Below are 25,699 nucleotides of genomic sequence, written 5' to 3' on the forward strand. Positions count from 1 at the left end.
GCCGTTGGCTCGCTTAAGGTACTACACACGAGCTTGAGCCGAGCTTAGACTCGTTTAAGGTTTTTTCTCAATATATATATAATTTAGTAAAAATACATATATATTAGTAATAATAACCGGCCCGAGCTCTAGCTCTCATAATTCGAAACAAGCCTAGGTCGAGCCTAATCAAGCTTGGGCTTAGCTCGAATCGAATTGTTTACACCCCTTACTTGAAATTTATTTTTTATGTTCTTTTTCTTTTTGTTCAGGTATGGTTTTCCAAGCTCAGATATGAAGTTTTGAAGCTTAATGATTATGGTGTTCCAAGCTATGCTATATACAACTGCAACATAAATTTAAATATTCGAAGTTGCAATTGAGCGTATAAAAGATGGACATAGGAGTATAAAATTTTGGGAAAACATATCCTACAAGGTTCAGTTCAGTTTAGTTTCAGTTATAATCGGTTAACGAAGACATAAACTGCAACCATAAAATGGTACGCGTATGCCTCATCAATTGTTTCTTTAAATCAGCTTTTGACATGGCTAGGTTGAACCTGTTAGTCAAAGTCAAAATCAAAATCATCATCCATACACTTCACTTTCATCTTTAAAATCATTCGCATTAGCATTCCAAATTACTTAAGATATTTAGCAACTTTGACTTTATTAATCAACGAAAGATCTGCATTTGACCATACATTAACTTTACCAGTTTGACTACCTCTTAAATTTAGCAGTTTTTTTTCCCACATTTATTGTCCTAAATACTACCTGTTAACATTCCAGCATTAACATTCCAGCAACATCAGCTACACGTATCTGTTCAAACCCGATGTTGACTTTAACTTTGACCAGCAATATAGTTTCCGGAATTCCGATCTAAATAACAAATGAGTTTTTACTTAACAAATGACAAATCAACGTATGCATCTGCAATTCTAGGGTGCATTGATCTGAACCCCAGCTGGTAATATTGACTTATGATCGAATTCCAACTAGCACCATTTTTTTAGTTTCCCGTAATGACGTTGACTGCTCATAACCCGTTTTGACCCAAACCCAGTTTGACTCGAACACATTTTGCCAGGCTTACATATGGCCAGTATGTACCACAACCAGGGCAGAATTTTTATTCTACACTTACTAATGTAATTAGCAATAATTAGTTATTAACATTATTAAACACAGAAATGAAAAATACCCTTATTTTAGAGAATTCCGTCTTTAGACAGTGCTTGTGAATACGAACAATACAACTTTCATTTGGGCATAAATCTGCCAGGTAATAATGAGCAATTTCACTTCATATACTACAAGTTTACAATGTTTTAAGTTATTATTACAGGCTTGTTTGAAATCGGCTCGATTATAAACAGATTGAGCCGAGCTAACATGATCTGTAAACGAGTCAAAGTTGAAGGCAAAACAAATTAGCTTATTTGATTCGCTTAAGTGAAATTCAAATTTTAATTAAATAAGTCTTTGATTACTGAACCACTAGAGATCATTATTGAATAAATGTTAAATATTAATTTTGACTTAAATGAGTTTGCTGGCTAGCTTGAGCTCAAATTTTAGCTAAAATTACAAATGCAACAGAGCATATTACTTCACAACAGAAGTTTATATCAGTCAAAATTATAACTCGAAAGTTACATCAAACATACATGAATAACAAGAAATGCAGCAAAGCATATTACTTCAATACAAGTGGTAGACAGTATGTATTAACTATTAAGTGTCCCCACTAATACATCATGTTGGGGTTATACCCTTTCTTCTATGTAAGATAACTCAACCAAAAATTTTAATATTACCCCGACCCCATGGACTATTTTGGTCGCTAGAAATTTGGTGATCCTGTGTGCAGAATGATCCAGTACATAAGGCTTATTTTATAAACTATGATCAAGCTATGATATCCACATAATCCACATTGTTGATATTAAACTGGAACTACCATATAAAAATGTGCAACATCATACTCTCAAGAAGCAAAAGGTAAAACACAAAGTTGTTACAGCTAACACTCATGAAACTAGCATCATTAAACTACAGCAAATACAATCATGAAATTGGGTAGAGATATCCTACTTTCTACAATTTGTAAGTAACAACTTTCATTTCTCGTCCCAAAAGGCAACACTTACAACTTTAGTTTCTCTCCGACGGACAAGCTAGGGTCGTCCAACAACTCTTTTGGCACAAGCTTATCTATCAACTTAAGCATACTTCTACTTAAAGAACCAGCTGCAATTCCATCTATTAACAACGATACAGTCGTAGCATCAAGAGAGTAACCTTTTCCATCCATCTTTTGCAAAAGCATCTCCACGTCGTCATATTGTTGCTTCTTTAGATATCCTTGAAGAAGAACACAATGGGTAACATTATTTGGCGGGCAACCACCGTCATCCATTCTATGAAACAAGTCTTTTGCATCCTGCAATAGACCTTCCCGACAAAAACCACTAATCATCACAGTATATGTATGGACATTAGGTTGCAAACCTTTATCAATTAGTTCCCCAAAAAGATTCCTTGCAATTTGAAATTTCCCACCTTTTCCCGCCCCATCAATGAGGATATTGTAGGCAACAATATCATAATTAAGCTTGCTATCACCCATCAAATGAAACAACGAAAGAGCGTCTTCTACTTTATTGTTTTTGCAAAGACCCTCTAAAATTATTCCATAAGTGCACTCATTTGGAATTTGGCCTTGTGCGTACATCTCATCAAAGAGTTTGCGTGCAGCTACACAACGGCCAACCTGAAACAACCCATGTAACATGGTGTTGTAAGTGACCACATCGGGTTTTAAACCTTCTCCAGTCATCTCACGAAACATTTGCATGGCTTTTTCTATATTCAGATTCTTGCAATACCCATTCAATAAGCTACTGTATGTGACAACATCAGGGGAGAGACCTTTAAGTGCCATTGAATCAAATATTTGCCTTGCTTTGATCATTTCACCTCGCAGACAGTAACCATCAATAAGTGAACTGTATGTCACTATGTTTGGTAGCTTACCCTTCTCGACTATGATGTTGACAACAGCCTCAGCTTCCTCTACTTTACCTTCCTTGCAAAACGCATCAACTAATGCAGTATAGGTTTGCACATCTGGAGTAATCTTTTCAGCCTCCATTTCTTTTAGCAACTTTAAGACCTCATCCCAACGACCTAACTTACAAAGACCACATATTAAAGAGGTGTAGGTGATGACATTTGGCATAATTCTTTTTTCAAATACCATTTCTTCAAAGAGGTTGAAAGCATCATCTATTATTTGATCCTTGCAAAGACTATCAATGATGGTGCTATACGTAACAATACTAGGCTTGCAGTTTTCCTGTTCCATTAGCCTGAGCAAAGCAACAGCTGTAACGTTATTACTGAACTTGCAAAGGCCTTTAATCATTGTACTAAACATAACGGCGTCAGGTTCACAAAGCTTTTGTTTAATGAGCTTCTTGAAAAACATTTCTGCTTCAAGTATCTTGTCTTCAATGACGAGTCCGTCTAAGAGTATACTGAACATGAAGACATCCGGAGCAATAGCTCGCCTAAAGCAACACCCTAGTAGTGCAAAACCGTCTTTGGTGCGATGCAACTGACAACAACACTTGATTGCAATGCTAATGGTAACTTCACTAACAGGAACACCAATTGCACACATTTGGTTGAAAAGATGAAGAGAACAAGTGTAATGTTTGATTTTAGTAAGAGCAGTTAACAGTTGATTAAACATAATAACAGACGGCAGAGGGCGTGTGTGTGACATTTCGTCGAACAGGTTCAGGGCATCATTCAAGTTCCTAACTTTATCGAGCTCAGACCGATGTCGGTCAATATCCGAGTGAAAGGAAGCTGCTTTAATAATGTGAGGCCCTAATTCAAACCCTAACTTGAAAGATGAGAAATGGGTACCTCTGAAAGCATCAACAACAGCAGATTTTGAACGATTCATCATCATCCAGCAGAGAAGAGAAAGAGAAACAGAGCTAATGAATGTTGTATGTGTAATGAATGCTGCTTCAACCAACCAAATACCAACTGTGTATTTAAATCGATGATTAAAGAAGGTGTTGTACCAAACCCTGTTGCGGTTTCTAGTATTCTTCTGGTTTTGGTTGAACTTGAATACGTTTCGATGGGGAATCGAACTTCACGGGTTTAGTATTCGAAGGGGTATGGAATCTGATATATTTGTAGCTAATTCAGTATCCAATAAATCCCAACAAAATTACTTAAATTAGTATCAATTTCACATTTTACAAATGACAACTCAAAAAAGAACATCTTTGGAGACCAAATACTAAGATGTGTGACAAATAACAGCCTTACAGTTGGATTCACCATCAATGATCCACAAGCCTAAACTTTCAAGCTTATTTTGTACTAGACCCGAACACGTATCAGAAGACCAAAACACAACCTGTGTGTCATTCTTTAACAAGACCCCATTATCATTACCCGCATCAATTTTAACACTAAACCCTAAACTCTCGTCAAATCTTTGTAACTTAACACCTTTCCTCTCCAACAACTTTCCCGCCATAAACCCAAAACCGCCCCCGTCTGCACTCTGTGCAATCTCGTTCACAAATCGATCGTTCCAGACAAGAGTCCAAGCCTCTTCCCGACATAAAAAACTCATGTATTCATTTCCAAAGCTTTGACCGGAACCATGTTGTGATCCAACACCCATGTATTCATTTCCAAAGCTTTTTTAACCACCAACGCCTTCACGATAACCTCCTTCCTTAACTTACTTGACTTGTATTCCTTTAACGTGTCAAAAAATGCATCCACATTAACTACCGCATGCCCACGTCTCGCGAGATCAAGCAAGAAATCAGAACCCGGACCCACAAAAATGTAGTTCCAAACATCAAGCCTCTCAAAATGACACAATAAGTTTCGGGTCAACACCTTTGACTTTTGATCTACACTCACACCCACTAACCCGTTCCTTTTATGGACCGATTTCAAAACGGCCCCGATTCATCGATACCTGTCACAATCCTATCAGGTTCAACTTCTCTAAAACAGAAATCATACCATTTAAGATTCGTCAACGGCTCTAATTTGAAAAGGTCGTTCTCACAAGAACTCTCCTGAATCAGATTTGAATCGGCCCCCGCAGTTTTCTCATAGTTTACACCCGTGTCTCTATGCGACACGCTGAGTGCTGCCTCATTTAAGAAATTCGTGTAAATGTTAAAATAGCCACGCTCGTGAATAAACTTTATAAACCAAGGCGTCCATATCCTATCTCCCATCTTTTTATACCAACCTGTTGTCACCTATGCATCAATTTATTTTAAACAAAGTGACAAACTTTAAATAAACGAGTGTGTATGCAAACTAGGTTACAAATTACCATGCCATCAAGAATCGGTTGTTGGAAAATTTATTAGTGAAAATGGGGTTTTCACTAACTTTGGACATAAATAATATATTTATATATGTTTGTATAAATATTGATTTGAGTGTTCAAAACGGAACTTAGATGAATGAATATCAATGCTCGAAGTTGTATGGTTGGAATAACCAAAGAAGAGAAAATTGGATTTATCTTTGACATCGTGTCCCACGTAGGAGCGCATGAGTGTCGCGCCTACATAACGGACTGTTGCGAACAGTTGTTTGGACCTGGTCAAATAATTTGTTTCAACTCATGTCATGAATAAATATGAAGGTTTTGATTCACCACTTAAATCTAATTAAAAGTATTTAACCATGTTAATTACAATAATTAATTTCAAGTTTATTACAAGATTAATTATCTTGTTTATGACTAAATTAATTTTATTGTTTATGACATATTAATTTGGTTAATAAGTATTTCTCATTTTGTGTAAGTATATAATGAACTTGTTGGTTCATGTTGTAGAGAGACTTAAAAAAATTTTGGAGTCACTTACACACACTAATGATAAAATTTAGAGAGGAACACTCTTTATATTATACAACTTCAACAAATTTTCCTACATCTTGATAAACACTAATATAGCCGGTGACTTCATCGGGTTCGTGGCCATCTCCGGCAGTACACATACTGTTCCGGTTGTTGTACCCTGGGAAACAGACGCGCTTGAGAGTAGGTACGAAATCTGTTTTAAGGGCCCCGTCTCTAACACGATCCTCAACCAAAACCGTTACCCAATTTCAATAAACGAATTGTTGTTTTGAAGAAACATTTGTTAGAGACTCAAGTGATGAAGACTTGTGACATGGATGCTAGAAGAAAGCTTATGGAAGTTCTCTTAGTAAGATATGGATTGAATCATTTCGGTATATAAAATTGCATTTTATATTCTTTTTATGTACTTTTTTAAATGGTATTGTACTAAGTGAATTTTTCAGGATTAACGAGAGTATCGCTATTATATTTTTATTATTATTTTAACTAAAAGTGAACCACTTTTCCTACAATCTTAAAACAGACTTTCGTGAAGATTGACGGTTCAATCTTAAAACCTTTTGATAAGGATTTTTGGTTCACAAAAGTTTAAATTGTTAATTGGATTTTTTCTATAAAATCTTATAAATATTTGGGAAAATAATGTGATTAGTACAAAAGATATCGGATTTATTTATATTGGAGTACAATATTAAATCCGAATACCGTTACAAATCGTATGGTTCGATTCAACCTTTAGAGTCCTTAAAATGATTTGTTATCATTTTATATCTAACAATTGTGTTAGAAAAGACTTCTAGCAATCCGTTTGACTTAAAATGTTTTATGAGTCAAGTGAACCTAGTATGAATTTGTTGCATTTTTTTTATTATATGCTAACAAACATATGTCATAAAATAAGAGTTTTGGACAATTTCTTCTCATGAATTAATATGGGAGTTTGCTATTAAACTTGACACTAAACATGTTACTAATATAATGACGGTTTTATTTTGACTCATAAAATCCATGTTGATTTTGTTTAGTACAAAATTTAATATGGAAAATAAGTTTCAAGTGGGTGATAGATGAGATGAACAAAAGTGCTCATTTTGTTGCATATATATTTGTGTGAAGAGAATCACAATATATTGAAACGACTTGAAAAACCGTTGGGTTTTTAATTTAAAATGACTTTTATAATCATTCTTCATCTAACGAGAGCGTTAGAATATATATTATTTAGCGTAATAATATTGGTCTTATTGGGTTTGAAATTTTTATATTTTCTAATGAGCGTATTAGAAAAGATTGGTTTAGTAAAACCATATGTATTTATAAACATACAAGGTGGGATGCAAGGTGCGGTTTTGTTGTTCGCGAAGTAGGTATTTCGCAGTGTGCGAACAAGTTAAAAAAAAAGATTATTTGGCGAATTGATGGTTTATACCTTCTAATGAGCGTGTTAAAAATGGTGTTATTCGTATAAACTACTAAGCTTTATAACGGTTTTTACCGTTTATTTCTAAAGAGCGTCTTAGAACCGATTTTGTATTTATAAAACCATAACCTCTAAAACGGTTTTTTATAATTGTTTATTTCTAAGGAGCGTCTTAGAACCGATTTAAATCGCAAGTATTAAAAACGATGTAAAATTGGTTATTTCTAACAAGAAGTTAGGAATGGCTTATGTTAATAAGAACCAACATTTTATCGTTTAGTAAACATTTGTTTCTAATGAGCGTATTAGAATCGTTTTATCTTATAAACCATTTACTTCAACGATGTGCAATCGTTTATTTTCTAACGAGCGTGTTAGAATCGGTTTAGTGTGATAAAACTATATTTTGGTGAACAAACGATTTGTAATCGTTTTAATTTTCTAACGAGCGGGTTAGATAACGTTTTATTTAATAAACATATTTTGGAGTTTATGGTCTTGATTGGTTATCAAAACATAAAACACAAAGTTTATTATTAAAACAATTGCAAACTTAAGATATGACTTGAACGAATAAAACTCGTCTTTTGCAATTAATATTGGTTCGTTGCTAGAAAGATAATTAGCACATCTTGAACCATATATTAGCTAGTCTCGAGTAAATTATTTTGTTAAAACAATTTGTTATTGTTGTGAACATAATTAATTGTTCAACTACTTGTGAGTAGTTTGTCATGTAAACAACTTTATTGTTTTGGACTAGATTTGTCATTATTCAAGTTTGGAGTTTCAAGATGAAACAACTACTTGTCTTTATGAATACTTGACAATTTATTGAGAGAGTATCTTGAAAGGATATACACAAGAATGAAATATATCATTAAATGTTGAGAGTATCAACATGAGAATTTCACAAAGTGTGAATTCTAATTTGATTACAACATATGAAAGAAATATATGTTGTTATTATTATTAACATTTATAATAAATCGTTCGAGATTTGTTATAAGAGTTTTACTAATGATGGACTCGTAGATGCTTCTACCACCATCAATTTTGTTTGAACTATGTGGAGGACGTGTCCTTCATTTTAGGAGAGTATCCTAATACATGGTTTCAAGAAAACAAGGTCTTCACCAAAATTGACTTGGATTAAGACTTATGTGTAAGTCCACATAAGTCAAATGTTGAAGCCTTGAAGATCAAGGGAAAAGAGTTGTGTTCTTGAACTGAATGATAAAGTCATGTTTTGTAACATGAAATAATCTAGATATTTTTTCTAAACATTGACGTTTGTGGTGTGTCTAAGTGAATGTGAACAAGGTATATGGTGTTATACCTTGAGGCTGTGAAGGATCAGAATGATGCATCTTCTGTTCACATGCTAAAGTATTGTAGTCTAAAGCATGCTAGACTAGTACTTAGTTAATTATGGTACTCCCCGGAGACTAATTAACTTTATATATTCAAAATGTATATATGGACACACAACGAGATAGCGTGTAGAGAAAGTTGAAAGATACTTTCATTCATTATAAGGAAGGGCATTAAACTTATTGGTTTGATGACAAACTTATGACAATGACATATGTTGGTTGGTCAACTCAAAAGCTATTGAGTACCAAAATAAACATTGATGAACTCACTGATACAATGAGGCAACTCTTGTTCAAGTCACGGGTATCTAAATGTCGTTATAAACATATGCTGTCATAAGTAAGGTTACAAATAGTAGTTCTAATGGCAAGAAATGTGTGGGGATGAGACATTTAAGAACCGACCCTTTGGGTATGTAAAATTGGTTGTATGAGAAGATTCTCAAACACGTAGAAAGGGAGAACCTTTCATTACCCCATTTGGATGCTATCCAATAACACTTAAATGTGGGAGTAACTTGCATTTGAATATTGAGCATATATTTGGTTGCTAATGTTTGGCAATAAGAATTTGGTGATCCAAATAGATATTGCAAACACGTGTTCGCCTAAAACATAATATTTATGTTCTTCTAAGACATTTATTATAACAAGGTTCAAGGTGATACCTGTTGTTATAGTCATAGAAGCTTGAATATAGGCAAATTAACTTACAAGTTAAGAACACATCATAACAACTCATCTCAAACTGAAATTATCTACAAATGGCTTGACAAAGTCATAGATAATATTTTGGATCCAACAACCCGAGTGTTGACGAGAGATGAAGTTGTGGAATGGGACTAAAGCCCGTTGGAAAAGGAAGTATGAGGGAAACCTAACTTAGCAGACTGGAGATCCCAAGAGCTAAGTTCAATAGGACAACTTTAACATAACCGAAGGGTAGTCACTGTGGGGGCATCGCTAATGTATATGTTTACATACAAGCTAATATATATGTTTTTATATATATATATAAATATCCTCTAAAAAATAATAAAGGGAGTTTAATTACTTCCTAGTCCATTCCTATTAACAACGGTGACATGTTGTTAGGTAAAGCATAATGTATGGTTGACGATTTTGTGTAAATCGTGTTAACCTTAATGTTTTTAATGATTTGAGATAAAATCACCTATGTGAAAGAGAAGTGGGGTCGCTTCGAATGAAACTGTGGGGTGAGCAGTTCCTAGAGCTTTCACGTTAACCAGGCTAGTGTTCTATGACCATAACGGACACGACAGTGAGGGGATGTGCCCAGCTAAGGAGAGTATTGTGTGAAGGCGTATTGTCGTTTCCACAAATGGGGGTTTGTTCAAAGACATCGCGTCTACAAACCGCTAGGAGGCTAAGTATGCTTCACAAAGGAAGGTTCAAAGGGTAACACCTACCTATCTTGCAATACTCAACTGTCGAGGTTTTCATTGGAAATTTTATGTGTTTTGATTTATCTCCATTCATGTGGGGGATTGTTGGAAAATTTATTAGTGAAAATGGGTTTTTCAATAACTTTGGACATAAATAATATATTTATATATGTGTTGTATAAATATTGATTTGAGTGTCCAAAACGGAGCTTAGATGAATGAATATTAATGCTCGAAGTTGTATGGTTGGAATAACCAAAGAAGAGAAAATTGGATTTATCTTTGACATCGTGTCTCACGTAGGAGCGCATGAGTGTCGCGCCTGCATAACGGACTGTTGCGAACAGTTGTTTGGACCTGGTCAAATAATTTGCTTCAACTCATGTCATGAATAAATATGATGGTTTTGATTCACCACTTAAATCTAATTAAAAGTATTTAACCATGTTAATTACAATAATTAATTTCAAGTGTATTACAAGATTAATTATCTTGTTTATGACTAAATTAATTTTATTGTTTATGACATATTAATTTGGTTAAAGTACTTCTCATTTTGTGTAAGTATATAATGAACTTGTTGGTTCATGTTGTAGAGAGACTTAAAAAAGTTTTGGAGTCACTTACACACACTAATGACAAAATTTAGAGAGGAGCACTCTCTATATTATGTCAAACAACTTCAACAAATTTTCCTACATCTTGATAAACACTAATATAGCCGGTGACTTCATCGGGTTCGTGGCCATCTCCGGCAGTACACATATTGTTCCGGTTGTTGTACCCTGGGAAACAGACGCGCTTGAGAGTAGGCACGAAATCTGTTTTAAGGGCCCCGTGTCTAACACGATCCTCAACCAAAACCGTTACCCAATTTCAATAAACGAATTGTTGTTTTGAAGAAACATTTGTTAGAGACTCAAGTGATGAAGACTTGTGACATGGATGCTAGAAGAAAGCTTATGTAAGCTCTCTTATGATTGAATCATTTCGGTATATAAAATTGCATTTTATATTCTTTTTATGTACTTTTGTAAATGGTATTGTACTAAGTGAATTTTTCAGGATTAACGAGAGTATCGCTATTATATTTTTATTATTATTTTAACTAAAAGTGAACCACTTTTCCTACATCGGTTTCATGCCCTTTGTTTTATGTGTGTCGTACCATAAACGAAACTCCTTCCACGGTTTTGGGAACAGAAGCTGACCCCAGGTACCAACCAGCTGATAAAAGAAAACCTTCGTGTCTTTGTTCCCATGTTTACCTGACATCATAAGCTGATTAAACTAATAAGCTACAACAATAAAGAATTCATACGTGTTCTCCAATCAAACGTACACATTTAAGTATATTAGTTTTTAACTTTTTCTTGCTCGGAAAAAGCTCACTTGAAATGGCTCGGTTTGAATTGAAACCAAGCCGAGTCTCAGCCAAGGGTGGCGAGCTCGTTAGCTGGCTCGGTTGAACTTACCTTGGACTTGTTTATGCATTACATTGAACTTATTTTGCATATGTTGTTTGAACTATTGAACGGTAACTTAAATTATTAAACTTCAAAACTGTTTATATCCTTTTAAAAACCGAGCTGAGCCCAAGATCACTATTCATTTAATTTTACGCCTTCTTCATCATTTGTGGTTCCTTTTCATTCTATGCATATGCTAACACCACACATGTTATACTCTTGTTTCACATTATGTTATCTATTTTGATTCTCTCTCTATTGTGTCAGTCTTCACTTTCACACCTCTTCACTTTATCCTTTTCAATTCTCTTTTTGTTGTTTGAGAGATCTCCAGCCTCGGTGGCGAAAGCTCAGACTTCATCTATATGGCTTCCATTAGTCCGTTGTCATATGTTGCCAACATGATACGATTCTGAGCCTACTTTGATTACACCTTTTGACATTTTTTATGGCTATGATGATACTTTCTGAGCTACCTATTTCTTGCACAGATACGCTGTAGTGATGATTCGGTTATTGGCGTGCCAACTTTTGTTGCAGCCCTGTTTGACTCACATATGTACAACTCCTTTTATTTGGTGCTTGGCTTTGTTGTATCGAATAGCAGCAGCCAATTTGAGTCATTTGACATATATCAGAAAGCGTGTAGTTGAAAAGTTAACTGTACCTCTAAGAACAACATAGACAATCGAAAAGATTTTGCATTCCAGGTCTTTGTGTTTGTGGTTTTTAGGCAATTTAGACTGGGTTTTTTTCTTTCAGTTTACGTTGTATGTTACTAAATCAGCGTTGTTTTACTACCTATCATAAGATTTTTTGCTTTATTAATGTTGATACATTTACTTGATTTGTCTAGAACCTAACATGAGACCTTATGCTTTATTAATGTTGTGGTATTTGTTATTGCGGCTTCTGGTAACAAAGAATTAACAGGGATCAAAACTTTAATGAGATCATGTGTGGACCAAACACCTGATCAGCATATGCATATGCATATGATGAAGGCAAGAATAGTCCTATTGTATGGGTACTCTTTGCAATTGACTTCAATTGTTGTCTTAACAATTGCATTTTTTAACTTTTAAGCATGTTAAATATGCTAATATACTCACAGTTTGTTGAAGTTGGATCTTTTAACTTTAAAGCATGTACCATCTATTTCACTTTTATAGGTTAATCAAAGATGATATCTTTCTTTAGCATTACCTATTAAAACAGAGCGTTACACCCACCCGCCCCGTTACGGTGGATTTAAATACAATTTTTTATAAAATTAAAAGGACTAGCTAGTTAAATAAACTAGGCCTCACAACTGTGACCCGTACAACTTATTTTGGGTCGTAATGGGTCATAAAAATAACCTTTTTGGATTGATTTGAGTTTAAGAAAATGCCTAATATGTTATAATAGGTCACACTAGAAGAAAGAAAAAGTTGGAACGGGTTCAAATGGGTTAGAGAACAATGGGAATGGGAAACCCCTCAAAAAAATATTACATAAATCATATATTAAGATATATTAAAAATAACAAAAATGTGATATATATATATAATGTTTTCTACGTTGTCCTCGTTTAAAAAAAATCAACCCTGGCCCATTCTAACCCGAATCAAAACAATCCTTTTTTTAATTGACCAATTCCGGTCCTAACCCGTTCTGACCCGAAACCCACGTGCTACCCCTAAAATAAACCCTCTTCCATTTCCAAAGTCCAAAATTTAATTTTGGTTTGACCCTTGGCTAACAAACGACCCACTAAAAGAATCATTAACCCGCCTGGAAAGCTAATGTCTAGATGTAAAATAAGTGATTCTTATACTTAGCAAAATCGCATGACTGTTTGTAATTGGAGATGGAAGCATGGCTCACAATCAACGACAGGGTAACCGAATTGTGGTTTGTAAGGTCTTGAGTTAGTTGTTTTCCATAGTCCAATTTTCTATTTAAAGTATCTTAGTTTAATTAATTTTAGTTTTTAAAATAAAAAGAATTTCAAATACAAATCTTTGCAGCTATTAATTAATAAGCTTTTAGGTCTAGTTACATCATTCAATCGTGTCTCTTGGGTTCGATATCCCGGACTTCCTACAATCAACAGTACATTTGCCAATTTTTAGTGGCATGCTTTAGATTTTCTAGGTTGTTATTATTAGGTGTGTTAGCATGTTTATTAGTTGAAATCGGAAGATTGTTTTTAACATTCAGGTTTTTTGCTTTCTAAGTGGAGTTGATGCTCTAGCCTCCTTGAACAAGCATTAATTTCATATGCTAATGACAGTTGGGTATGGCTACGTGACAGTACAAATATATTCATAGTGAAGTCGGTAAAGATGTGATTTGGTAAAGACGCAGATTCATGTACTATATATATATAAATATTTTATATAGGAGGAGTGATGAGCACAAAAGTAATTTCATAATTGCATGGCAAGGGTAAAACCGGCATTTCATAATAGGGCAAGAAAAGTAATTTGTCAATGTATCCGTCAATTCTTAAAGCTTTTGGTACAACATCATAAATCTTCACTTTTTATGAGATTACTCTTCAATCCTTTAGAAAACAAAAAGACTATGGTTTAAATATGTTATTATTATTATTATTATTATTATTATTATTCACATTCTTAACTCTCATATGTCATTATGTTTCTATTAACTTTGTTAGCCTATATATTGTGGCTTCTTGTGTATACATGAATACATACCAATGAATAACAAACTCCCTTTTCTCTACTTATTATGCTCTCTACACACTATTCAAAACGACAACGACAACGACAACTAACGTAAAGCAAGGTTCGACTTTGGATTCAGAAGGGTGGACTGGTTATTGTTGGTTCTCATTTGGGGGAGCAAAAGTTGTGTAGAAATTAGAATGTTTTGATGTTTTTGTACGAAAAAATAATGTTTTTGTTTATGTTGTTAAATTTAAAAAGGTGTGTTTGTGAAAAGCATATTGATATTGGGCGTCAACAACTAAAAAATAAAATAAAAAATATAATCAATAAATTTTTGGTTGGTTCTCCTACGGTTTACAATGTGGTGTATACGATTTGCACCGTAAAAACCTGTGAAGAACATTAAGGTTAGATGATTAAGATTAAAGGGTATAAATTAGTACATTATTATAAGCTAATAATTTGGTAGTTAGAAAGAGAAGGAAAAAAAGGTTTTTACTGTAAGGTTATTAAATTTATCATTTACACATGGTATATTTTAATCAACTTTAAGAATGAGGTTAAATGAAAGCAACATTGAGAGTAAGGTATTGGTTCATAAGGTGAATAGTGTAAGTTGAATTTAAGAAAATAAAAACAGTGACGAAATTCGTACCTATTTTGAAAATGAAAAGACCTTTCACGAATTAATTCCCGAGCTTGTTATTATCTTGGGGAACAAAAGGATATTGTTTAAATATGTTGTTGTTGTTGTTATTATTATTATTATTATTATTATAGTGACTATCCACATTCTTAACTCTCATGTTTCGTTATGTTTCTATTAACTTTGTGAGCCTATTTATAGTGGCTTCTTGTTCTTATATATATATTTTTTTTACCAAAGTTGGTTTACCTATATATTATCCCAACAACCATATATACACGAAAATGAAATGCGTACCGCCAATAATCCCAAGGTGTGCAAGGGCACAACCCTGTCATCGTGATTGGCTGTCAACAATAAGGTGGGAGGATATTGACGAGAGCGATCATTAGATTGCTCCCATTGTCTCCAAACATTATGCGGTGGTGAGTACCTGATTACACAATAACAATTAAAAAGTTCCAAAATTTTAAGTTGTATTAAATATATATTAATCATAAGTTGCATGAGGATTAATGGTTTATATTGCTCACTTTATTAACCACTGAAACTCTTCTTCTATATTTGAACAGCCATAGTCAGATATCCACGCATGACCTGTGACAAAAGTGTAAATAACTAGGACAACATTTAGATGTGAGTTTAGAATGAAGCTACGTGAAAAGTATCCATCAATTCTTAAAGCTTTTGGTACAACATCATGAAGCTTCACTTTTTGTGAGATTACTCTTGAAACCTTTAGAAAACAAAAGGCTATGGCTTAAATATGTTATTATTATTATGGTGACTATCAACATTCTTAACTCTCATGTGTCATTAATTTTCTATTAAATTTGTTAGCCTATATATAGTGGCTTCTTGTGCTTGTATTAGATATACATGCATACATACAATGAATAACAACCTCCCTTTTCTCTACTTATTATGCTCTCTATACACTATTCAAAACGACGACGAGAGACTCTAATAACTCCATAATTCTCCTTATTTGTTTTTAGTTCTTTTTGGTTTTATATGTTTTACTTGGTTTAATGAAGCATGCAATTGGATTGACATTTCTTGATCCTATTGTTGACCCTTTTGATCAAACTAAGTATTTGGATAACCCATGGTCGTTGACTTTGGCTTTTGTTGGGTATGTTAAAGATGGCGTTAAAGTCACTGATTATTATGATTTTGATGGAAAATATGTTGAGCAACATATGAATGATAAAGGAGTTAACTTTAAAGAATTTGCATGAACCCGCAATAACTACCTCATAGGGGTACAAAATATTCGTTGACTCTTCGATTTAAAAACTAAAACTACTTTAGATAATTATAAATATGCATGTGCCTTAGTTGGAAGGTAATCAACAAAAAACCAACCTGACAAATTTATTATAATATTAAAAATATGTATGTTTATAAGTTTATTATTGGATATCATACTCCACTATCCATTTATTATCATAAAAGCCTACTATTAATCGAATGTTATTAAAAACCCATTAAAACTTATTAATTGCCATGATGAACACGATCTAACGCTATTTGATTGTACTTACAATATTTAAATGAATATACCCTTTACATGTGAAGCGCGACCATGAGAAAATAAAATTATACAAGTACTTATCAAAACCATGGGTCTGGAAAATAGTTGGAACCGGAAACGAATATTAACCGGGAACAAAGGACCATCAATGTAAAAGTGAAATTTTCAATAACGGAGTTATGTACTTTGTTATGAAATCCACATGGGCAATCCAACATGAAATTGCCGAGAAAAAGATGCCCGACTAAGCTTCATTTTATAACATAGCTAAATTTAGTTTGTTGAAATCCTTTTTAGACATCGAAGCGAAAGTCAAGATTCATTTCTTGTTTGCAATTTATTTGGTTTTATCGATATTAATTTTTTGGTGTGAATACTGCACGTTTGATCATCCAACCTCTTTTTATTTAGTATTTCTTTATTGTATGACCTTTCTTTACCTAATTTCATTCATATAACTTGTAGCAGACCACTCCAAAAATGATAAATTGGTTTCTTATCCTACTTAGATATGCTGGTTCAAGGCTCCATGAAAGCCTCCCACCTCGTGTTTACGATGTCTCTAGACACAGTTGTTCTTGAGATACTCACAAGACTACCGGCAAAAGCTGTTGGCTGGTTTAAGGTTGCATGCAAGGAATGGCACGACCTACTATCAACCCGAAATTTTGAAAAGCTCCATTCGTATCGATCACTTCTTCCGAGTAACCAAAAAACACTTGTGGTCCATCGCCTCATTGGAACTGTTCATCCAATTGACTTCACAACCGGTGAATACGGCCCAGGTAAACCCATTACATGCCCATTCTACTCGGATATTACATGCATCTCCATCCTCTCACACATGGATGGCCTCTTATGTGCTTGGGTACATGATACACATGAATTGTTCTTGTGGAATCCAACCACTACTGCTTACAAGACATTATCAAATTCTACTGGCCAAGGCATATTTGTAGACTCCATAGATACAGTTGCTTTGTTCAAGGACCATTTGAACGACTACAAAGTCATGCACGTGATCCGAAAATCAAATGCCTTCGAAGCCCATGTATACTCCCATTTACTAGCATCTTGGACGGAAATACCATTCCCAGCAAAAGTAGAGTACCTAGACCGCAAATTCTGTTGGTCCATCGGGACTTAGTGTGGTACGACCATGTACTACATAATTACCCAACCCATGATACAAGGTAAAAATGTCGTCATTGCATTTGATGTCTTTGTCTTCTCTGGGCATGTGACAGAGCTACTGTTTCCACCAGTCCAAACATCTGGTGTTCTCGAAACCTGTCACACCCCCTTCTAGGGCCTAGGAGTGCGACCCATATGTTGGTATCGTATTTGTAAATAAATCAGAGTTGCGTTAATTTGCGGAAGACTTATAAAACTTTAAGGATCAAAAGTGTAACATTTATATATATATATATATATTCAAAAGACGGAATCATAAGACATCCGTTTAAGTTGCTATTAAAAGATTACTTGTTTTATATTTTACAAAACCACCATATTTAATTTATACAAAAAGAATCCGAGCCATCGGATATTAGTACTTCGCCATTTCCAAGCTCTAGCTTTGTTCACCTGCAAAATGTAATAAAATACGTCAGCAACGAATGCTGATGAACACGCTGACGCAAAAATATTTCTTTTACTTTATTACCCCTCGAGACTACGCCTGCCTCGGCCCAACATGGCTTAGGAATAACAAAGTCAGATAACACATTATAAATATGAGCCTCTATGCTAGGTCACCTCAGCAAACACCGCAGCGTTCGACTTAGTTAAGTACCCGTAAATATACACATAAGGTCGTACTCCCTGCAGGAGAGCATCCTACGACCAAGGGTGGTGCGATCATGCCCATACATCACATAGTACCACCTATGTAAGGATCCAGACATACGTATACCACAGCCTGAGGGCTAGGTTTATACCCTTTATTTATAACGGTTTTAGGAACACATAGTTCCTTGTAAACAATTTCAAATAACATGTTTGACTCATTTTAAAATAAGTAAAAGTTTGGGGACGTATTCACCTTGTCTCTTTAGGATCGGCTTCACTCACCGTCCAAGGGTCTTTCCCTTTCTTTATCTCGCACCTATAGTACGAGTATAAATATTTGTTAGTCGGATACACGATCCGGCTTAAGACCTTTAGTCTTATATCTCAATCCTCGATTGAACCTTTAGTTCAATTCTTATTTACTTGAAAACCTTTAGTTTAAAAGTAAATTATAAACCTTTAGTTTATATTGAAAACCCGACGTTTCTTCTTCTCCAAGAAACGTATTCTTTTTCTTTTATTATTTAAGAATACTCTTATTCATTAAATAATAATTTCATAACAAAGAATATATACATATATACTTACACACATATATATGTTATCTCAATATTCAATAATCTTTTATTCATTTCTTTGTTATGTTTTCTTTTCTTTTCTTTTATCCAGGTATCGAGTATATCCTCGACTTAAGGCTTAAGACTTTAATATAATATTGAATTATATTGAATTCATCATTACGCCTAACCTTAGTGGCGTATAGAAACTCTAGGGACTCGAGCAGCTCTCCAACGCCACTTTAATCTTCTCGACACGCAAATCGAGGAACGTCAAATCTTCAACACACGATGGCACGCTTATCGAAACTCATCGCCATAACGACAAACACCTTCTTGGTATGTGGGTGGAGATCGGCACGTACTTCGAGGAAACGCCGGTACACAAATGAAGGTTCGGGACACGCTTTATGAGATATTATGGCACGCTTATCGAGGTAAAGCTAGAGAGAGAGTAGAGAGAGGTGAGAGCTGAGTTTGGATGATGAAATATGAACACCCCATGGCTGATATTTATAGGCGATTTTTGGAACCCCTTCGCGCTACGCGATAGGTCCTTGGACAGGCTTATCGCGTACCGCGATATAGACCTGATGACGCAGAGGTATATGCCTGCCACGTGTCGACATGTGGCAGGCACCGCTACACGTGGCAGCAGTGTTGCCATGTGATGACACGTGGCAGTACATGGTGCCACCGTGTGCCACGTGGCACACGTGTCACATTGTGTCAGACTCCCCATTGCGATACGCGATGGGAGTCTCTTCTGACTCATCGCGTAGCGCGATGGGTCAGGAAAATCAGAATTTTTGTTTTAGACCCTCAACTTTGGAATTTGGCAATTTTAGTCCCTAGACTTTGGAAAGTTGATATTTTGAACTCGAAATTTTCACATTGTTACAAAACTAACATGCTTACTATTTAAGATGATCTTTACATGATTGTTACAAATGGCCTACGGAATCGGACGCTCCAGCTATGGATCCTAAGACAAGACCATTGGATCAATCTCTTCACCCCTCCTCTCATCCCTCCTATTTCAGAGCGTTTATGGTGCTCAATCACACACAACATGACAAATGGGAAGTGGTTTGTCATGAGTAACTCACGGACACTTTATGAAATCGATACTGATATGAGACCTCTTCGTTATTTCCACATCGTCAGCTCACTTGATGGTGGTGTAGGTGCCATGTACTTGGAAAGTGTTGTTGCACCGTTTATATGATGTCACTTTCTTCCCATTTTTAATGTACGCCGTGTGGTTTATGTTAAGATTGAAAATAAAACATGCATGAATTGTGAGGTTAGTTATGTTGCATTATTTGCACGTTATATATTATTTTTCTATCATTGGACTTCTCACATCATGTATATTGCTTTGGACGGCTTTTTAACCTCATATTAGTTCTAACATTGTTAAACATGATTTGATTAATGGCACACCAACACTATATGAGATTGCGGCCATCACCAACCCGTTAGGACGCATTCAATCCTGTATGTTGCTTAACAATCACTAAACCCATAAACCTACTTCCTTAACAAATATTTCACAAAACACGATACATCCAATATATATGCATAGGCCACTATTTTAGTGCGCACCCCCACATGAAAAAAATCCAACAAACCATATGCACATGCGGCAGCACGTTCTTATTGATAACCTTTTACGCAATATACCAGACACTGCAAACCAGTACGAGGGGATAATTTGCGCGAACCCGCAGCAACGCGCTGGCACTTTTGCTAGTATATATATATATATATATATATATATATATATATATATATAACTATCTATATAATTGTCTACCATAAAATCCTATGTGTCGCTCTCAGGTTGTTTCCCCCATTCTCTAGAGCCTCCAGATTACTTGATTTCTAAATGGAGGCTTCTCATGCATTTGACCCGATGGGTCTTACCAAACCCGGATAGTCTTTAAATGGGTTATAACATCTCATATATTTATGAAATTATTTCATAATCAAACAATAATTTTTGTGGGTCATGGGTCTCACCAAACCCGGATAACTTCTAAACGGGTTATAACATCTCATTTATTTGTGATATAACTCATTAATCATTAAAGAATAATTTACACGGGTTATGGTTCTTAATAGCTCTCAAATGGGTTATAGATCTCATTTATTGGTAAACACTATCATTAAACTCTAATTTAATTTATCTCCTTTGCATGTTCTCTGTTGCTGGTCTATCATCTTCATCGTCGGCTAACTTCCGATACTAATCACCATTGTCAACTACATTAACATCCCATTTTTCATTAGACAAATATTTGTGTTCATGTTTGTTAATTTAAAAAAATCAACATGTTCGTGTGCGTTTATGTTTGTTCGTTAAAAATCTAAAAAACATACACATCTCAATTGAAAAAACTCAAACACTAAAAAATATAATAACAAACTAATATATATGTATTAAATTAAAACTAAACTACGTTAATAAATAAAATAAATCATTATAAAATAGTAAAACGATTGAAACAAAAACTTAAATAGACCCTCGTAACATTGCAACGGATGGGGGCGGAGAGATGGATTGTTTGCCAACTTTAATGGCTTTTGGCTAAGCGGTCTATTCAGGTTAATTATCATTTATGTGTCTTATGTGGTGAAGCAGAGGAGAAGGTAGACCGTCTTTTCTCTTCTTGTCACATTGCAACGGCGATAAACACATAAATGATTTAAGAGAGAAAGCCCTTTGGTTGGGTATTGGTGCAACATTACCGATTGATAAATCCCTAACTTTAGGTCTTTTTAAATTGATTCAATTGTGAAAAGTTAAAAGGTCAGAGGACCAGCATGTAATTTCCAAAAGTCAGAGGGCCAACATGTAATTCTTAAAAAAAGAGCAAATTAATAATATATCTTGGCGCTTCTTTCATCATCTCAATCGTTGTTCATTCTTCTTCAGAGCCAAGAAGCACTCGGCCACCACATCCTTCTGTTGGATCTTCACCTCACCGAACCACCGTTAAATCAATCCAGTTGAGTAATTAGGTCAAAATCAACTGAATATTATTACGCACTTATTATTTACTCTCTCTCTCTCTTGATTGTGTTAGTATTTGTATTGATTTTGTTGTGATTTTTTTATGCGTAAGTAGTGCAATTAGGTCAAAATCAGATGAAATTAATGATGTTCTTCATTTGTCTCTCTAGATGTAAGTTGACTTAGTTTTATAATTAATTAGGTCAAAATCTATAGAAATTAATGATGTTCTTCATTTGTCTCTCGTGATTGTGAGGCACTCGGATCACGCTTCATGAGCATATATGGTAGATTGACTATGGCTAAAGATTGATGCGAACTAGGTGTTTGTTAGAATGCATAGTGAAGTCGCTAAACATACGGTTTAATTCAGTAGTGTACTCGCGGTGTGTCATTTTACCTGACCTTAGATTCAGTTACTTTATCTCAGCCCTCTCAACCTCAACATTAGCACAAAACCGCTTCATAACCAGCTCCTTCAAATCATCTCATCTCATTGCCTTATATACATACTAAAAGTCAGCTACGCTGAGCGAGTTCTAGTTAATTAGGCAACATACAAGGCGTCCTAACATACTTATATACATACCCGAAGATATGTATATCTTGCATATTTAACATGTTCATCTTACTTTCATGCATACATTCATACATTCATTCTTTCATACTTCCTTTAACTTACATGATACATGCGAAACTATCGTTACGTTTTAAAGAGCATTCCGCCATATAATCTCATAGATATTGTAAGGGTCTGGTCCCTAACATCACATATATTATGAGGGTATGGTCCATTCATTACATACTACCATACAACCATACATTCGTACATACCTTTCTTCATGTTGTCTTTTATATAATTACATGCGTTCTTTTAAATTAGTCTATAAGAATTCAAACATTATTCATAAAACATTCACATAGCATACACTTACCACTTAAGTAAGTGTATTAACTAATCACTCAGGTAGCTTCGGGGTGCCCAGATCTGAGCTAAGGTATCCCTTAAGCTCATTTTTGGTTGATTAAACACCCGAAATAAGCTAGATCTATATTCAAACGGCTCATTCGGCATCCTGAGGCCGCGATGTCGGGTTCTAAATTGTTAGGTCAGCTGAGATAAATGATTTCTTACCTTTGGTTGGTCTTGGATCGTTGAATGAAATAATGTAGAGAGTGTTTGGCTTAAGTGTGTATTTTTGATGGTGTAGGCTAAGGTGTAGAATGATGGAGATGTAAAGGATTTAGGGTTTAATGGGTATTTATACTCCTTAAGCCCTTGGACCTTAGTCTCATCTTTATCTTTAGTCCATAATTGATTCCATCTATTTTAGCCCACCATCCTTTTATCTCTATTATTATTATTATTATTATTATTATTATTATTATTATTATTATTATTATTATTATTATTATTATACTGACTCAAATTAATTATTTCGGGGCAATTAATATTTATATATTGTTCATAGGAAATTCGGGATGTTACAAAAATCGCCTGTCAAAAGGACTTCAAGGAAGTAGTTGCTTATTCTCATAAAGAAAAAAAAATATGATTCATGATAAATTTGTCCATAAAAAAAGGAGACATAGGTAATTAAAATTAGGGATATTGGATTTTAATACTCCCAACTTTCACCTGTTGGATGATAACACTCTCAACTTTCGATTTGTTACCCACCACTCACAACTTTCATCATATTTTCTTGTACCACTCCCCGTCTAATGAAACACTAACCTCGTTAGTGTTTTGGACAACAAATGTCATTCAAATTAGTTTAGGGGGTAAAAAAAATTTACTTTTTTTAACATATAACCAAGTTTGCCTCCACCACACACTAGATCCAGCACCGACACTCCACCACCTGCTTCAAATACGTCTATAACAGCTGCTCCTCCTCCGATGTCTCCCACACCAGAATCGACAGCTTCCTCCTCATCCTCCGTTACTCTTTTAATTCAGGTCATGATAATCCCAATTTTCATTATTTTTCAACTGTTGTTAAACATGGTTGTTTGGTGGGGAAAGAACTCATCGACCAACAACAAAGATCACCACCGAAATCAAGACAAGGGTTTAAAAGACACTTCGATTATCAGTAACAAAAATGATAAAAGGCAGAACAAGAGCTTTTACGCCGTCGGTCGGAGGCTCAAATTCTACATATGGGTTTTCGGGTTTTGATTCAGATCCTATAGGGATTCCGTTGCCGGATCCGGCCACGTCGCCGGTGAGTTTTTTCTGTTCCCAGATCTGGTTTGGTTTCTTCTAGTGGTGACTCTTTGGTTTCGTGTTCAGTAGTTGGAGGGTGATGAATGAGACATTGATTCTGATGAGGAAGACAGTGTCGGAGTTGCTGGAGGAGCGGCTGAGCTAGTATACTTGAAGCCGGTGGCGGAGTGGTGGTGCTTGATTTGATTAGTGTGGAGTGGAGGCAAATTTTGATGTTAAACAAAATATATTTCATTTCACCCCTTCAACTAGTTTTAATGACATTTTTCGTCCAAAACACTAACGAGGTTAGTGTTTCGTTAGACGGGGAGTGGTACAAGAAAATATGGTGAAAGTTGGGAGTGGTGGGTAGAAAATCGAAAGTTGGGAGTGTTATCATCCAACGGGTGAAAGTTATGAGCATTAAAAACCACTATCATATGACTCCCATAAAGTCAATAAGAGACCGTTACGGTTGGTGAAGTGGTATAGTGAAGTTGATTTTGTTTTGGAGCAATTTGGGATACTTCTATGTATATGTACATGACACCAAGATATCTATACTATGTATTCTTCATGTTTCCAATATTTTATACAAAACGTTTGGAGAAAATTAAGAAAATACACATTTTCTTGAGTTCAAATGCATGCGAGAAAATTTTTAAATCCAAGTTTGAGTCCAATGTTATATAAAAAAATAATTAGGCAATGTTGCTCGATGTCAGTTTAAAAAACAATTTATAGTTTGCCATACAAATCCAAATTCATCGACAATGATGCACATTTTATTTGCTTTAATTTGCAATTACATGTGACTTTAATATTTTATTCTAACAAACCTGCAACGTCAATTTTAATATTTCTTTATTTTCTTATTTCACCATTAATGTTAATGAATGAATTAATTATGATTTACATATAATAAAAACAAATTTAAATTCATATATTAAAATGACTTAAAAATAAGAACAATATAATAAAATAAGTAAACAAAAAGTGAGGAGTACTAGGAGATTGGCAAATGGAAAAAATAAGTAGTATTTTATTATGAAGTAATAATAGATAGATATTGTCATGTCATTTACATTCTTAACTAGCAAACCCTTTATTAACATGAAACATTTTTACCCTAAATCATTTTTTATGTTGTTTTTAGATATACAAAAATAAACAATAAAAACCAAAAATAAATAATAAACACAAAATTTATTTTATCGGGCTAAAGAAAACTATGAATTAATACAAGGAATTTGGTCTTATGTCGAAAGTTACATGAGCTTATATTAAAAAGAGTCAATCCAATAAAGTATACATTGAGGTCTTTTGATTTAACTATAATACTGTTTGTTCACTTTCTTTTTCGTCTTCACCCGAGCTCTTAAATCCACATGCTATTTGTTGGTGTGAGTGTGTTAATAATTTACAAGCCTTCTTCATCATATAAACCATTGGCCTCACCCCCACGGTGTTGTTGACTAAAACCAACGCCTAAATCAAGCGGATGGTATAACCTAAACTTTGATACCCGAAAAACCGGTGCTTGTGCACTTGCTACCGGTAATTTACCCGATTACTCCTAATCGACCCCCCCCCCCCCTCCCCAGTATTACATCTCAAGTTAATGTGGTCAAAAACCATTGAGATTTATTTATATATTTATTATTTT

The 25,699-nt window shown here is 34.6% G+C and overlaps 2 protein-coding genes across 2 annotated transcripts; one reads left to right on the top strand and one right to left on the bottom strand.

Annotated features, from left to right (window-relative positions):
- Positions 1-2,133: 2,133 nt before the first annotated feature.
- On the bottom strand, positions 2,134-3,946 carry LOC143562151 (uncharacterized). Its single transcript, XM_077050046.1, has one exon. The coding sequence runs from the start codon at positions 3,775-3,777 to the stop codon at positions 2,134-2,136; it is 1,644 nt and encodes a 547-aa protein (XP_076906161.1). The 5' UTR covers positions 3,778-3,946.
- Positions 3,947-16,965: 13,019 nt separating this feature from the next.
- On the top strand, positions 16,966-17,601 carry LOC143562161 (putative F-box protein At3g16210). The gene has a single exon (XM_077050052.1). The coding sequence runs from the start codon at positions 16,966-16,968 to the stop codon at positions 17,599-17,601; it is 636 nt and encodes a 211-aa protein (XP_076906167.1).
- The last annotated feature ends 8,098 nt before the right edge of the window (positions 17,602-25,699 follow it).

The sequence above is a fragment of the Bidens hawaiensis genome, unplaced genomic scaffold (assembly GCF_021521415.1).
Source record: "Bidens hawaiensis isolate Kalapana, Puna unplaced genomic scaffold, B.hawaiensis_p1.1 tig00001179_1, whole genome shotgun sequence".
Taxonomy (NCBI): domain Eukaryota; kingdom Viridiplantae; phylum Streptophyta; class Magnoliopsida; order Asterales; family Asteraceae; genus Bidens; species Bidens hawaiensis.